The following is a 15,067-nucleotide window of genomic DNA, read 5'->3' on the forward strand; positions in this document are numbered from 1 at the left end:
CAGAAATTCTGACATGTGAATGTTATTCATAATATTTATATTACAACAAACATAAAACAAGTGCATGTAGGTACACATCTGCTAATCTTTCGCAGAGCCAAGAGAGGAAGAGTCAAGGTTGTCCGGTACCATCTTAATGTGTTCTGGGCCAGAAGTTAGTCATAAAAGTGGGTTAGAATCAAGTTTAGGAGTCATGGGTGGGGAGGGAACATTATCAGCTTAATGTGTGCAGGGATATCTTGGTTAGATTCCTCTGTTCATGGAACCAGTTTTTCATATTAGTTGGGTGTTTACAGTCACTCTTGCATAGTAGCCTAATGCAATATCAAGACTAGTTGCTTATTTTAAGAGAAAGAACATTTCCAGTAATTGCTGTGACTTGTGCCTTATTAAAAAAATTGTAATAGGGGAGAATTGTCTGTGTGCGCTGCTAAAAATCTTCTGAGCGGCACCCAGAAGGAAGCTGGGCAAGCGCACATGCGCACAGCTTAGAGGGAACACTGATCCCTAGTAATCTCAGAAGGAGACTTTCAGAGACACTTAAGAAAGACATTGTACAAAAATATACAAACATTCAGGAGAAGTCTACTAAGAGAACGAATAGGGGAACCAAAGACTTGGAAAAGTCCCCAAAAGTAACTAAAGTTAATCTGAGAGATAGCAAAAATAAATTCTCAAAATTGTCTACTAAGGCTGAGGAAACCTATCCAGGAGAAGGGAGTAATTTTCCTGGTATTTTGTTATTTTTGTCTTCGTGGTAGGGACAGAGCCTTACCTCCCACCATCCGAAGTGAGGCCTCCCTCGTCGCTTTCCGCAAAGCAATGAAAACCATCCTCTTCTCATAAGGTCCTTCGTAGCGGCATGAATACCAACCATAGGACCCACTGCTTAATCTGTATTGACCAATCAAATAAGCTGTAATGATACCTATGTCTGTGTTTGTATGCAATGTGCCACTTACTGCTACCACGTCTGTACCCCTGTAACTAAGCTCATGCAAGTAACAGCGCCTCAATGCCCTTGGGCTGCTTGCGCGCTATATAAATATAAATAAATAAATAAAGAGCAGCTTAGCTTTGAACGGAGGACTGACTGTTTACTTAGAACTTCACAACAGATGATGAGCACCTTTTATTAGCTTGGTTAGGCAGGGAACTCCATAGATTAGAGATAGGGGGATGCCTTTGCACTTATTATTTTAATAAAAGAAAGTGACGAATACCAAAAGCTGGTCTGACTATTTCTTCTGAAATACGTGGGGTGTTGACTAACATTGTGCTCTTACAATTACAACTTTTACATTAGTTGGAAAGATGTCTTGGGAAAACGTCAAAGAAGGCAGCAGAAAGAACCCTTAACTGGGCATCTGCTGTGTGTGCCCTCTGTAACTTGAAAGGCGGTAGTATATTGCCCTCCCTGTGTCTCATGCTAAACCAGCTGAGATATTTAAACTGGGGATATGCAAAATAGAAGGTTCCTCTCCTTGAAAAGTAAGCAAAACTGCATATGCGTTTCTAGAATGAGCCAATTTGTAAATGCCTGGCCCGCTCTGTACAGGGAGGGAGGCAAGGAAGGAAGGATTTTTTTGTTGCAAGATGGAGTGTCTTGAGTTGGACCTCGCTCCTTTAAAGCCAAGAGATGATTGTGGGCATTCTGTAAGGAGAGTAGAGAGCCTCCCACCCAAACATTCCCCTCTAGTACTTCACCAGTGCAGCAATCTGGAAGACATTTCACACGTTTGCTAAAACAGAGTTGCATGCTGTTTGCTATTTCGGTTTATACTCCTTATTCATCCCAGATAAGCACCAATTTATACTACAGTGAATTGTGTGGATCTTTTAAAAAATGCAGCGCTCAAGAAGAAAAGATTGCTTAAACGTAACTCCAGATCTTTAGCGTGCTGTGTGTACATTTTAGGCACATTTGAAATTAGGGGCAGGGGTCTTTCTATATTCTAGAACATGAAGGCACAAGCATTGGACTCATTGTTTGGTACAAAGCAGACCAGAATGAGGTGGATAGGTGTATACTTTCAATGCAGTTCTGAAGCTGGTTTATACTTTAACAGCTAAGGTTATTACTTTTTAAAAAACCACTAAAATAATGCTAATGTATGAAAACTATAAATGTGCAGGCCTATTCTTTGTGTAAGTAACTTTTTAATTCCTTTAGTGCTTGAGGTACAAAAGGTTGGCTAAAGGTTGTTGAGGTAAGATTTATTTGACACCAGTGGCAGTAACTAGAGTGTCTATAGCTTGAATGAGGGGTAATGAGGTAGGATTCCAGAGCTCAGGGATGTTTGGGGGAGCAGAGCCTTTACCCCAGAGTTGTTCAGTACTGACCAGAGTCCTATATATTTCAGGCAATTCGTGACGGTGTGATTGAGGCCAGCATTAACCATGAGAAGGGGTACGTGCAGTCCAAAGAGATGATCGACATCTATTCCACCCGTGAGCCACAGCTTGCCTTCCACCAGAGGATTGCTTTCTGTCTGGATATCCACAACATGTCTGTCAAGGTATGTTATGTTACATGTCTTTATAGCGCTGGCAGCTCAATGGCACTTAAAGTACTGTAATAGGCGAAGGAACATTTTGGAGGAGCACCATATTTCCTAGGGCAGAATTAAGGGGTTCCACATGGTTTCATTAAAATAAATTAATTCATGGTATGTTATTTTGTGGCTTTTTTCTTTTGTGGGGCGGGGGTGCACCCAATTCCGCTACCCTTTCCCACCTCCCAATACTCTGATCTACATGTACCGATTTATTTTACCCCCATGAAGTTACTTACCACGTTGCAATTTTCATTGATGAAACAGCAGGATACAAGGCTATTACAAGTTGTGATGTGACATAAATTAATCTGTTTCTAGTTGTTTCTTCGACGTGTTCAATTTTGGTTGGGATCATAATTCAAGCAGTAGATTATTCCATATACCAGGGCCCTGCACCGAAAAAGGCTCTGCCCTCTGCTGACTTCAAATTTAAATTGTGGTCTCTCCAGGACGGGTAGGCTTTTGAGGACCGCTGCATCGTTTTGGGGTGTGAAAGTGACATTCTGTTTTTCACATATGCTGGGATATTTTGCTATGGGCATTTTTGAGTCGGGGTGGTCCCTTTTTTAAAAGTAAATCAACCCAGTACCAGGAGACAGTCTTCCCAATTCTGGATATATGTGGCAGAATGGAGGTGCATTGATCACTTCTCAATCTTATTTTAGGGGCTTGTAATTATGTAATGTGTGTGCAACACAAGGGAATGCTAGTGTTGAGTAGAACGCACACTTTCTACCTGAAGTGGTAGACTCCAGTACTTTTTGTTGGCTTGTCTGAGTTATTGATGATCTGCTAATTTGCCTTACGATGCGGTATGGCAGCGGGTACTTCAAAAGTGCTCCACATAGTCTTAGAATAAAGTGCTGGACCTTTTCTCGTTTTGTACATTTGAAAAATGTGTACTGTACCTGTTAATCATCCCATTCCACATGCTGATAGTTATGCATGAGCTGCTCTATCATGACTATCATGACTACCACTTGAAAGCTCAGTGAGCGTGAGGCATTTGTCAGCAGTACCAAAGGTCTGGAAGATGCACCTAAAAGCCTGATCCCCAGGCCTAAGGAAAACCTCTCGAAAAACACAGTGTCAGTCCCTGTGTCCCCCCCCACCCATGCTTCCCCTTCCTGCATGTGAAGGGAACCACGTTTAATGCTGTTAGACCTATTGGTCCTCTGAGCAACGCACTCTTCATTGCCCATACCCGTTTTTAGGCGGCTCTTGGGCCAGGGAAGCTGTTGTGGTTTTATGGCTTCCCTTTAGTCTTTCCAGATTCTATCCTGCTTAGTAGTCATATGACAAATTAAATGTGTAATCCTCCCTTTTAGTGCAGAATTCCATCTTTACTTGCCCTGTAAGGCCAACCTTTGTTAATGCGGTCAGCAGATGTTGTATCAAGGTGATCGGGGGGGGGGGGGTCGTGGGGAATAGTAAGAACCACACATGGCCCTTGAATATGGCTGGCCCCAAAGCAACACAGGCGGCCTATCATGGCATTTTATATCGACACAAATCTTGCAGCAAAGGTTGCCATTTAAAACACCAAACCCATAGGTAGGAATAACGGACTGTATTTCCCATGCCAGCACAGGAGAGCAATGTGTCTTGTCTGTGCACTAATGAAGGGGAGCAGTACTTGAAACTGAGACATGAAGAAAAGATTGGGTATTGAAGACATAGGAAGGGGTGTTACTTTCCACTGAAAATGGGCTCATCCACATCCAAGCTGCATTTCACACCTTTTCAAAACTGATCACGCCTATGACTCTGTTCAACTGGTCAATGTCCTTCCTCGCCCAAGCATTTCATTTTACTGTTATTCGCATGTTGAAGTGGTCCTGTAATTTGTCCAAGGCTTCTCCACCTTTACATGTTGTGCAGATAAGACTGTAACACCCTTATAATCTGTTCTTTTTCCCTTGCAGGCAATGCGATTTCCCCCAAAATCCTACAACAAAGATCTAGAATCTGCCGAGGTAAGGAGTGTTTCTTTGGCAATAAATGTTGCATGGATGGCGGGAGGGGAAGGCAAGGTGTTTTGCAGTGGAACTACGTTTTAGTTATCTGTGCTGTACATAATCTTGCCATAATTTATTTGGATTTGCACATTTTGTCTCAACTTTTTTTTTCTAAATGCAGGCTTAAACCCTTATGTCTGGAATAACTACTGCTAGTGGGTGTTTCCAGATGCAGCCCTATGGGAGGGTTCTGGGAAGTCCGCCTCGTTGGAGAGCAAGGGTCCAAGTAGTTTAGCCAAACTCTTTCAAAGTAACCTAGGCAGAGCAGTGAGGTAGGCGTCATGTGATCGGACCTGGAGACGGCCAGTTAATCAAGCAACGCACAAATGTGTAAAAATACACTATTATGACTTTACGTCACACTGAGAAAGTAAAACTCGGTGCAATGTACACTATAAAACACTCATATACATTTATATGTATACACTATGTTGCAATCCCACAATGAAACTACTTTGGTGACGCAGGATGGCTACCATAGCAGCAGAGTGACATGGTTTTTAAATGGTCAGCACGAGGATGGTTCCAAGGACAAATCTGAAGTCCACCGACAGCAGGGCTTTGAAGCAGGACCAGTTGTTCCCAACTGTCCAAGGGAGGGGTGGGCACCATTGAGAGGTTTCCCTAGTCCGAGTATAGGCAGCTGTTTGCTGGGGCAATTCTGGTTGCTCCCACCGTGCTCCTCTGGGTCTTCTGCTGCAGTCTTCCCTTGAACTGACTCTTGATTCATGTGGGCAACCTGCAGGATTATGCTTGGGCTCCTTTTGGCAAAATCGAGGCTGAGGTTACTGCTGTGCACCAATGACAAGTATTTTCAAAATCAACCCTGGGTGTGTATTCTGGGAGGCCAGCTTATTATGGTCAACAGGAAAGACTGAAGTGTAGCCAAACCCAATCACAGTAGATAACTGTATGCATGAAAGTGAGAGTACAGTAAGAAAAAACGTTAATTCAAGACCAGTAGAACACCGTTAAGTAATAAATTTAGCAAATCGGAGATGAAACACTTATGAGCAAACCTAGAATTAGTTCTGTAACGTCTAACCCTGTGATGGAATGCAGCCTAGTGCCCTAGAGTCACCAGTTCCACAACATCTTCTATTAAGGTAGGTTTAGCAATTTTTTTTTTTTTTATTGAAACTTCAGTTATGGTATCGCAACTAAAAAGAGAGTTGGTCAGCCATAACTTTTGTTACATAGAAAGCGAAACTGTACATCTAAGAAACGTCTTACAACCAAACAACTAGATGTACTAGCAGACGCATACGTCAGGGTTTCGACCTCTTAACTAACTTGTGATCAGACCCGAAGATTACATGGTCATACGTGGAAATTTAATTAGTTAGTTAGTTAATTAATTAATTACGCCTCGGGGATCAAGAAAATAGAGTCCAGAAAATTGACGACAGCACATGTGAGTTGGATATCATGTCCAGAAATTGCATGGCCCCACCAGTTGGCCGTGTCATTGTCCAGTGAAGCATATTTCCCAAGATGGCATTGTCGCTGGGTATTCACCCCTGCGCATGCTGTTATTAAATGATAAGACCTTTCTGTGGCATTGCGGCAAAATCGGCATATGTTGCCTGCAGTGTCCTTGTTTTTGCATTGCCACAGCATATCTTTATACTGAATGGCGTTCAGCTGAAATTTCAAGAATTTTTCACGATAGTGTGAATTTGGACATTTTACTAGGTATGGACAAGGTTTGTTCAATTTATGCACTGTAGTTTCTAATTTCAGCGTGGATTTCAGTTTGCTTCGAAGTTCTGAATTGCAAATCCAAGACCAATTTTCAAATTTAATCTTTGCCAACTGTGGCAAATTAATTAAGTCATCAGTTGATATGTCGGCGCTGTTTAGGTGGATTGCTAAGGCAGATTTTCAGGCGCAAAATGGATGCTTATTGGCAACTTCATGTTTCGCAGCCAAAATTTGGTAGGCGGGGGACGGTGCAGCTACGCACATTTTCCTCCAGGCGGTCAAAGATTTCCAGATTACAACAGAGTGTAAGGAATTCAAAGATAACTCATAACGGATCGCAGTGATGGATACGTAGTTTGGGAGTCTTAAGACGCGCCTCCAGAATATTGCCTCGAGTTTATGCCAAATCTGTGCGGCCAAATTCCATCCGGCCTCAGCACCAAAGGCAATTGCTGGAATTACCTTTTGGACATAAAATATCAAAACTGGTGACAAACTAAATTTTCCATATTCCCTGTTTATCTTGGCCCCTTGAATTGCAAAGTGGTTCATCCGTGCAATCAGGTCTTGCCTACAGTGATGTTCCTTGATGGAGTTATTAAACATGACGCCAAGATAGCGAATGGACTTCACTGATGACAGGATGTTATTCTCAATGGTCCATTTGAAGGCTTGGTCTTTCCGCGATGTTGTTGTACCGATAGCCATTATCTTAGTTTTGTCAACATTCAGGTTCAAGTCATTTTGTTTTAAGTAGTCGCTGAGATTACTCAGCAGCCGTTGAAGACCGATCTGGGTACGATCAATTAAGACAAGGTCATCCGCATATGCTATGCAGTTTATCGGAGTGTTGTTGATTTTTGGAGAAAAACACTGGACCCGGTTCAGGCAAGCTGGGACATCTGCAATAAAGAGCTTAAAGAGCTCAGCTGCCAAAGGGCAGCCTTGCTTCACACCCCTGCGTGTAGGAATTTTTGATGACAAGTCGCCTTGGTTGTTTAGTCGTACTTGAATTGATGTACCAGAATGTAAGGCTTGAATAGGCTCCAATATAGATCTCGGACAATTCCAGATTTGAAATTTTGTCCACAGCAGATCGCGATTGATCATGTCAAAAGCTTGACGTAGATCAATAAAGGCAAGGAATATTTTTTTCCCTGTCTTCAAGGTTTCCAACTTTAAGATAGTTAGGATGAGTAAGTTGACTTCGACACCTACTCCCTTGGTGAATCCTGTTTGTCTAATATCTAAAATCCCTGCATTCGAAGCCCATCCTTCAAGTTTTTGACGTAGACACGAGCCCAAGATTTTTCCGATAGTATCGAGTAGGGCAATCGGGCGATAGTTGTTTGGAATCGCTCGATTTCCCCGCTTGAATATTGGGACCACGATTGCCTCCAGTCATGAATCAGGCATTAGCTTTGTAGTTTGTATCGTTTTTAACAAAGCTTCTATCTAAATGGCCCATTGCCGGGCGTATTTTTTCAACATGATGTTAGTAATCATGTCAGGACCTGCTGCGTGAGAATTCTTCAGAGTCTTGATCATTTTCTCTATTTCGAGAGCAGACATCGTCACCTCCCAAACGGCGCCGGAGAACTTTGTCTGGGTTGCATTCTTTTTTGGGCAACTGGTACACTTCAGAAAAGTGCTCTGCCCAAGTTGCACTGTTTATTTCGTTGGATATGTGCGCCGAGCATCGAGAGTTGGCAGCGTTTAAGATGTCCCATGTCTGACGGGTGTTTTTGGTTACTAGTATTTTCATCATTGCTTCGGCCTTGTTTTGATCGATGATCATTTTGTGTGATTTCAACCAGTTGCAATACATCTGACGCCTTTGTATAATTTCTTTTCTGAGTTTCTCGGCCATCGAGGAAGATCTTAAGAGCCTTTTCAGCAGTCGTATGTCAGCTCTCATTGTTTTCTTTTGCGCAGAAATGATTGTGCTTGACACGTGTTTGTGAACCATTCCCATTGGTCTGGCTGCGACGGTGGTGGACATCATATTGCTGACCAATGGCACATAGTTGACATTTTGATCTGCATAAAGATTGCATAGCTGATCACTCAGTGCATGAAGTTTTGGACCGTTTATTCGTAAACGATTGCCCCCTGCATTGACTGTGATAGGAAGTCCATAATGTCCTTCAGGTAGTGCCCACTCCAGAGTGCACGAGAGGCGTAAGAGATCATGATCGCTATTCGGCATTTTGACAACATTTAAGTTAGTAATCTTGTCCACCATATTTAGAGACACCCAAAAGTAGTCCAGGATACTACGAGAAGTATCACGATGCCAGGTTGCAGATGGGGGGTCGTCTCCTTTGACATTTCCGTTCACCAAATGGCAATTTCGATTTTGTAGTGCCTTCGTCCATGCCTTACTTCGGCAGGACAGCTCGTGTTCGGCAAGGGGCAGGTATACTTGTCGAATGGTGTCAAAGCCAAACCAAGTGCAGTTCAGATCCCCACAGCAGATTATCGACAGTTTTCTGTGTTTTATAACAGCGTTGTCTATAAGGCTAGTAATGGCCTTCAGAAACATGGCAGTGCTAATTTTGTACGGATTCCAGTATCCGTTAATGATCACAAGGTTATGCCGCTCTTCTATGATGCCTTGAGTAGATTGCATATGAATCCCCTGAATAAAGGAATTTGGATTTGAGACTTCCATGGTTTTCCATTGGTTAGTAACTTTGATCATTGTTAGTAGCCCAGAATAAGGGCGACCTTGTGGATTTTTTACGGCAGGGTTCAGGTGAACCTCAAAGCCGTCTCTCGTTGGAACCTCTACGAGCCACGTTTCTTGTAAACAGATTATGACCGCACGCCGAAGGTCAGCTTCAAAGATGTTGAAGAGATGTGTGAACCCTCTCGTGTTCCATGATAGGAACTCGCACCAAGGTTCACGATCAGTTAGTCATGGCTATTGTTTCGTATTGCGGGAACGAAGTTTTTGATTATCCCATGTTGACTTGTGACTGTTTGATTGTGTCTTAGTGAGATTTCCGCAGGTGACTGCCTTAGCTCCTTACAGTTTATGGAGGCATCAGCCTTAGATGAGAGCGAAAAAGGACGAGTATTGGGACTCTTTGTGGGTACCGGAGGTTCAATCGAAATGTCAAAACCGAAAGCCAATAACTCGTCAGAGGCACGCATCATGGTATTTCGAACAGAGGCAGAAGGGATGTGCAGAATGACCTGGTCAGCCGTGTGTTCTGTTGGATATTCGACAATCTTAATGTCAGCTGATTCGATTGTGCGTAGTGATGGAATGCATTTGAGTAGTCTCATTACGTTTGCACGATTAAGATTAACATCATTATCATCGTCTTGAATATTTTGAAGACGTAATTTCCCAATTTGTACAGTTGGAGAAGAAGAGAGATTTTGGTGAGCTCTAGAAACATAATGCACCTTCTTGCTTTGTTGTTGATTGGTACATTTGGGATTCCATCTAGATGAATGTTCAGTTACATGCTCAGGTCAGCTCCATCGACATTTGTTGCCGAATGGTCTTGCCGAGGAAGGTTTCCCTGAGTGACCAAGTCAGCTGATTCGATTGAGTTAAGCTGTGACATTGGCCGAGAACAAATTTGATGACGTTGATCATAGCAAGCCAGCAGCCTTTGTTTTGCGGCTGCATAGTCTGCGTCTAGTTGTGCCAGCAGGCGCGCCTCACGTCCTTCAATATTTAGACTTGTACTATTTTTTCGGATGTTAGCATTTTTCCCTGCAGTATGTGACTTATTGGACTTGTGAAGCAGCTCAGTTTGAATTTCCTTGGAATGACTTGGAATGACTATTATTTTGTCCTTTGGAACTTGATGCAGAGGTATCACATTCTTGATGATTAGCAGGGATTAAGGGTTCGTTATCACTGTTCACTTCGGGTGCAAGTCTGAAAATGTTCTGAGGCCGTTTCCTTGACACTAAAGACGTTAGAATCGGAGTAGAACATTCCGTTGAAGTATGAGTGCCAGGTGGGTCACATAGGTTGCTAGTGTTTGTTATGAAGTTTGAGTTTAAAGGGTCGTCATTTAGCAACCGGTGAGTTGGAGAGACCGATCTTACGGACATGTTGGTAGAGGTAGGTCATTTTTCGCTCTTACCAGATGTTACGAGTCGATTGGAGGCAACAAGAATGTTTACAATTTGGGGTTCGGCTTCAATCATTTGAACATCAGTCACGTCAAAGGGCGAGTAGAAGACTTCAGGACTATTTATCAAAGGGGTTGTGAGCGTTTTGTTGTCTCGCAGCAGTGGGGTGGAAGGCTGTATGACTAGTGCAGCTGCTATAGAGATTCCTTTGCAGCCAATGGGCTCGTTCTGCTTCGTAGATTCATCGAGTAGAGAGACTGACGCCGGCGGGCGTTCAGGAGAGCGGACAGAGGAGGAAGAGGGAGTTGGGTTAAAAGCCCAAGGCTGCTCTTCGTGAAGCTCATGTGACTGTTGTTGGCGGTGAGTGGCGGATGCTTTGTTTGTGGTGTTCGCAATGATTTCATCGTCCGGTTTAGGAATGTCATTTACTTCGACTGTTACCAAAGGCATATTAGCAGGCGTTATTCAATTTGTGGCAGCAGGCTTGGGGTGCGTAGATGTAAGTGAAGCTATAGGAGATTTAGGTAACACATTCGCTTCCGCAGCGTCGGGGAGCCCGTCTCCCCGCTCGCTTACCTTTGCCATTTGGGAGCCGCTTGCCGCTTTCATTGCTGTCCACGGATTCAACATCCGCCGATGCTGGAACATTTTCCTCCTGGTTTGTGGTCCTGAGTTCGCAGTCATCAAGGGCGCCGCTCGCCAGCTAAACAGCAAAACAGTATCACAGCCCTTTGCTCCACAGGGCTTAGGGCCGCAAGGGCGCGGTCAAATTTAAACAAACGCGTCGGCGTGCTCGTTCACCGTGGCAGCTGCAGCAAGATGATCCTTAAAGGGACAGCTGCACACGGTATTCATTCGCCGGTAGCTGTGCTTTCCAGTCAGTCAAATGGGAAAACAAGGGGAATGAGAGGGATTCAGCATAACAGTATCACAGCCCTTTGCTCCACAGGGCTTAGCCATGCATGTGGTTGCAATGTAAGTGTTCCAAAAATTCATGTAGGTCTCTCCCTCAATCCCATGTCATGATGCCCGCTCCCGGGGAGCCGGTTCAAGCCCTGCGTCCCCGAAAGCGGACATCCAGTCCCCAAGGAAGGACCCAGCAACCCCATATAGGGGCCCTTTGGACAGTGTCCTGGTGCCTATGGCGCCAGGCTCATAAAAGACATCAGGCTCATTATGGGAGTGCTTGGGTGCACTTACCTGATGCAGACCATGCTGCAGGATCCCGGCCTCCTTGAGGCCTGAAAGGAACTACTTTACCTGTGGGACTAATTTACCATACGGACGTGGTCGGGGAAGGATACATACCTGATTGGAGGAAGGATACATACCTGGAACATCTTCCAAGGCTATTTAAACCCCACCCGAACAGCCACACGTGCTTCGCGTTGTTCTGCATCTAGCAGCTGGACGCTCACCGTGTCTGCTCCTGCATCATGACTTCTGCCACGCCTACCAGCATCCTGGATCACCTGCAAAGGAAGAGAAGAAGAGAACAGAAGAAGGAAAAGTCCTTACCTGCTAAAACCGCATCCCAGAGACATCTCGCCGACAATCCTGAAAAGGAAGACTTTTATTTAAAAGCTCATCGCGTCGATCGCTGCAGCGCCGCATTTCACTCACCTTTACAGGGCGCCTCCATGTTCAGCAGTGATCATCCGGATTCGCAGTCACGCCCCAGCGCCTAGGGAGAAAAGGACCAGAACAAAAGGTGAGAGAGAGAAGGGAATAAGGAAAGCTAAATCTCCATGTTAAGACTTACCTGTTGATTCATTCCCTCTCCATTTCGGGTTCGCGCCGCATCCTGGCATTTCCGGACCCCGGCCCCTAAGGGGAAAAAGAGACATCAGCGTTAATGAGCGAATGAAAAGACATTACCAAAAAAAGCTCATTAATGACTTACCTGATTTCTACAAGGATTTCACCTCTCATCTCGGGTCGGTGCCTGTTCCCCGGCATTCCGTACCCCGGCCCCTATGGGGAAAAAGACACTAGCATTAGTACATTAATGCATGGACACAAGGGGAACCTCTTATCAAAAAACTTACCTGGAAGCCAAGCAAGTTTGGTTCTCACCAATCCGAAAATCCAATGAAGTAACTGGATACCAACGCGCCCCTGCATCAGAAGCAGGATGGAGAGCTCGTCCTTCCAGACCCTAAGGTGAGACGCTACGAGGAATCACAGAAGGGTTTCGAGGAGGGTGAGAGGGGAAAGTGGGTGGCCGATTGCATTACCCCGCAGACAGTTAATCCCCTATTTTCGCCTACAGAAGGATACTTCTGCGAGCCAGACAAGTCCGATTTGGGGGCCCGGTCCGGCGCAGTCCGTCTTCCGAACCCTGCGCATCACCTTAGAAGAGGTCACAGCAGCGCGAACCAGGCCAGCGCCTCCGTGGGAAGTTAGGTGAGCGTTACATCCCACTACACTAGGGTGGGCCCAGAAAGGGATCCTTGACTGGACCACCACTGTTCAAAGTCAGGAAAGAGAGAGATGGGAACAAGACTTTACGCCCATGTAACCCTATGAAGTAGAGAGAGGGTTGGATAGAACAGGTATGTTAACATAACCCCTTACTCCTGATTTTCCCAGATACCACTTCAGGGGGGTACTGGACCCGTTGGGGCCACGTATTTCAGATGCAGAGGTAATTTACAGATGCAGGATTTAGTTTTGGTCAGTCGTGGTAGCTGTATTACGGTTCCAGGCACTGCCGAGCTGATCACCCTTGCAACAAAATATTACTTATGCAGAGCAGACAACCTCAGGAGGCCTCCAGAGAATGAAGAAGAGTGATTCAGCAGGAGTGACTATGGTCATGTGGCAATGGGCAATCTTTGGTTGGTTAAAAAAGGAGCATGCCCTGCACAGCTTCTGTTGAGACTAGACGGCTGAAAATGCAGGAGCAGGCTTCCTGGAGGATCTTCAACGTGTGCTACAAGTTCCAAGGATGCACTCGGAACAACAATGGCTGCAAAGAGGTAGCCCAGGAGAGAGCTGGTTAGTCCACCAGGTGATCCAGGGACACTTGCAAAGGCTCGGCACAACCAGATCCTCAAGCAGGGGTCGAGACTGGTTGTTTCCACTGGTACAGGGTTCAAAGCACAGACCAGGGCCTCCTTGAGATCTGGACAGAGGAGCAGGGCTTCACTGCGAGTACACTGGAGTTGACGCTCGTCAGCTGTAACAGTCTTCCTCAGGTCTTCAGCAAGCTGCACAATTTCGTACAGGTCTTGGCTCCTACGATGATCAGTCGAATGGCTGCAGCAGGATTTGGACTGGAGTCGGCACCAGATACACCAATGGTAAGGATCTGCAACAATCAAGATAGTAAGTGCTGTCCGATCATGGACAGCCTCTGGCCAAACACACTGCCAAGCAACCAACACCTACGGCACATGCAATGTGGACTGGCACAAGACAGTCCCAGCCCGCCCATCCGGCCACACACACAGACTGCCATTTTGCCCAGGAAAGCAGAGGCATTGCCTGGGAAACAGCTTTCCATTTATGGCAATTTTATGGCAGAAAGTCGGCAAAAGGGCAACATGGTGTACATCTTGTGGAACAATACGGCCCGCGGGCCACAATGCGGCCCTCCAAGCCATTTGATGTGGCCTGCGGGGCTCAAGTGAGACCGTGGACCCGATTAATTTATTTCTGCAATGTTGGTCGAGTACAGTACACGACCAACATTGCAGAAATAAATAAATAAACCGGGCCGTGGCAGAGGAGCGAGACTGGCTGTTACCGGCCTCCGCCACGCCTAGTTTATTTATTTGGTTCCATGTGATTTCATCGCCTGCTTTTACATCGCCAGGCTTTTAAACGTGCACATTCCATCGAATGTGCTCATCGCTTTTTTTTACATACGATGTAATGTGCACGTTTCAAAGCCTGGCGATGTAACAGAAGGTGATGAAACAACGTTGTACCATTTATTTCTGTAATGTTTGTCGGGTACCAAACATTGCAGAAATAAATTAATCGGGTCCACAGACGGGACAAACCTTGCCCAAATAAATAAACCGGACCGTTGTAGAGGAGCAGGATGTGGGGAGGACTGTTACTGTCTCTGATGACCCCTGCAAGGAGGCACCAGAGATTGTTACAGGCCTCAGCCACAGCCCGGTTTATTTATTTATTTGCGCAATGTTTGTCGGGTCCGTGGCCGAGTGTGTCTTTGTCTCTGCAGCAATGCCTGTAACGCTTCCAGCAAATTGGCAAAAAGAATACAGGGGAAGCAAGAGCGTTTATTTTGCTTCACCTTTCATTCTTTTTTGCAGAGTTTCAATATGAACGCGCTTTTATTTTGCTTTCATTCTTTTTGCCCAGATTACCAGGGCTCAAGTCGAGGGTACGTGGGTGGACTCAGTCCCATTGAACCACAGCCATTAGGTTTGCAGGCTGGACAACTCGCCACTGCACTAAATAACCGGATGAAAAACTAATAAAGTGAAATGTCCAATTTTGGTACTGCAAAATTCAGGGAAAACCTTTGTATTGTTTCTTGGCGTTTACATGTGCACATTTTAACGTGTTGATTTTATGGAAGGTGAATGCCTTTTGTCCTATGCAATTGGGGTGGTTGTGAAAAGCCAATTTAATGAAATAAGCATATTTGAACGGCAAATTTCTGATGTCACGTCACATTGCAACAGAGTTTACCTTTTTGACATGTGGGCA

General features: G+C 45.0%; 1 protein-coding gene across 1 annotated transcript in view; it reads left to right on the plus strand.

The window, feature by feature from the left end:
* PSMD3 (proteasome 26S subunit, non-ATPase 3) overlaps positions 1-15,067 on the plus strand; it is a 258,442-nt gene that overhangs the window by 223,283 nt on the left and 20,092 nt on the right. Inside the window, exons 10-11 of the mRNA XM_069634771.1 lie at positions 2,364-2,519; positions 4,484-4,534. Coding sequence (XP_069490872.1) covers positions 2,364-2,519; positions 4,484-4,534 — 207 coding nt within the window. The remainder of the gene's footprint in view (positions 1-2,363; positions 2,520-4,483; positions 4,535-15,067) is intronic.

The sequence above is a fragment of the Ambystoma mexicanum genome, chromosome 13, assembly GCF_040938575.1.
Source record: "Ambystoma mexicanum isolate Mex_15411 chromosome 13, UKY_AmexF1_1, whole genome shotgun sequence".
Taxonomy (NCBI): domain Eukaryota; kingdom Metazoa; phylum Chordata; class Amphibia; order Caudata; family Ambystomatidae; genus Ambystoma; species Ambystoma mexicanum.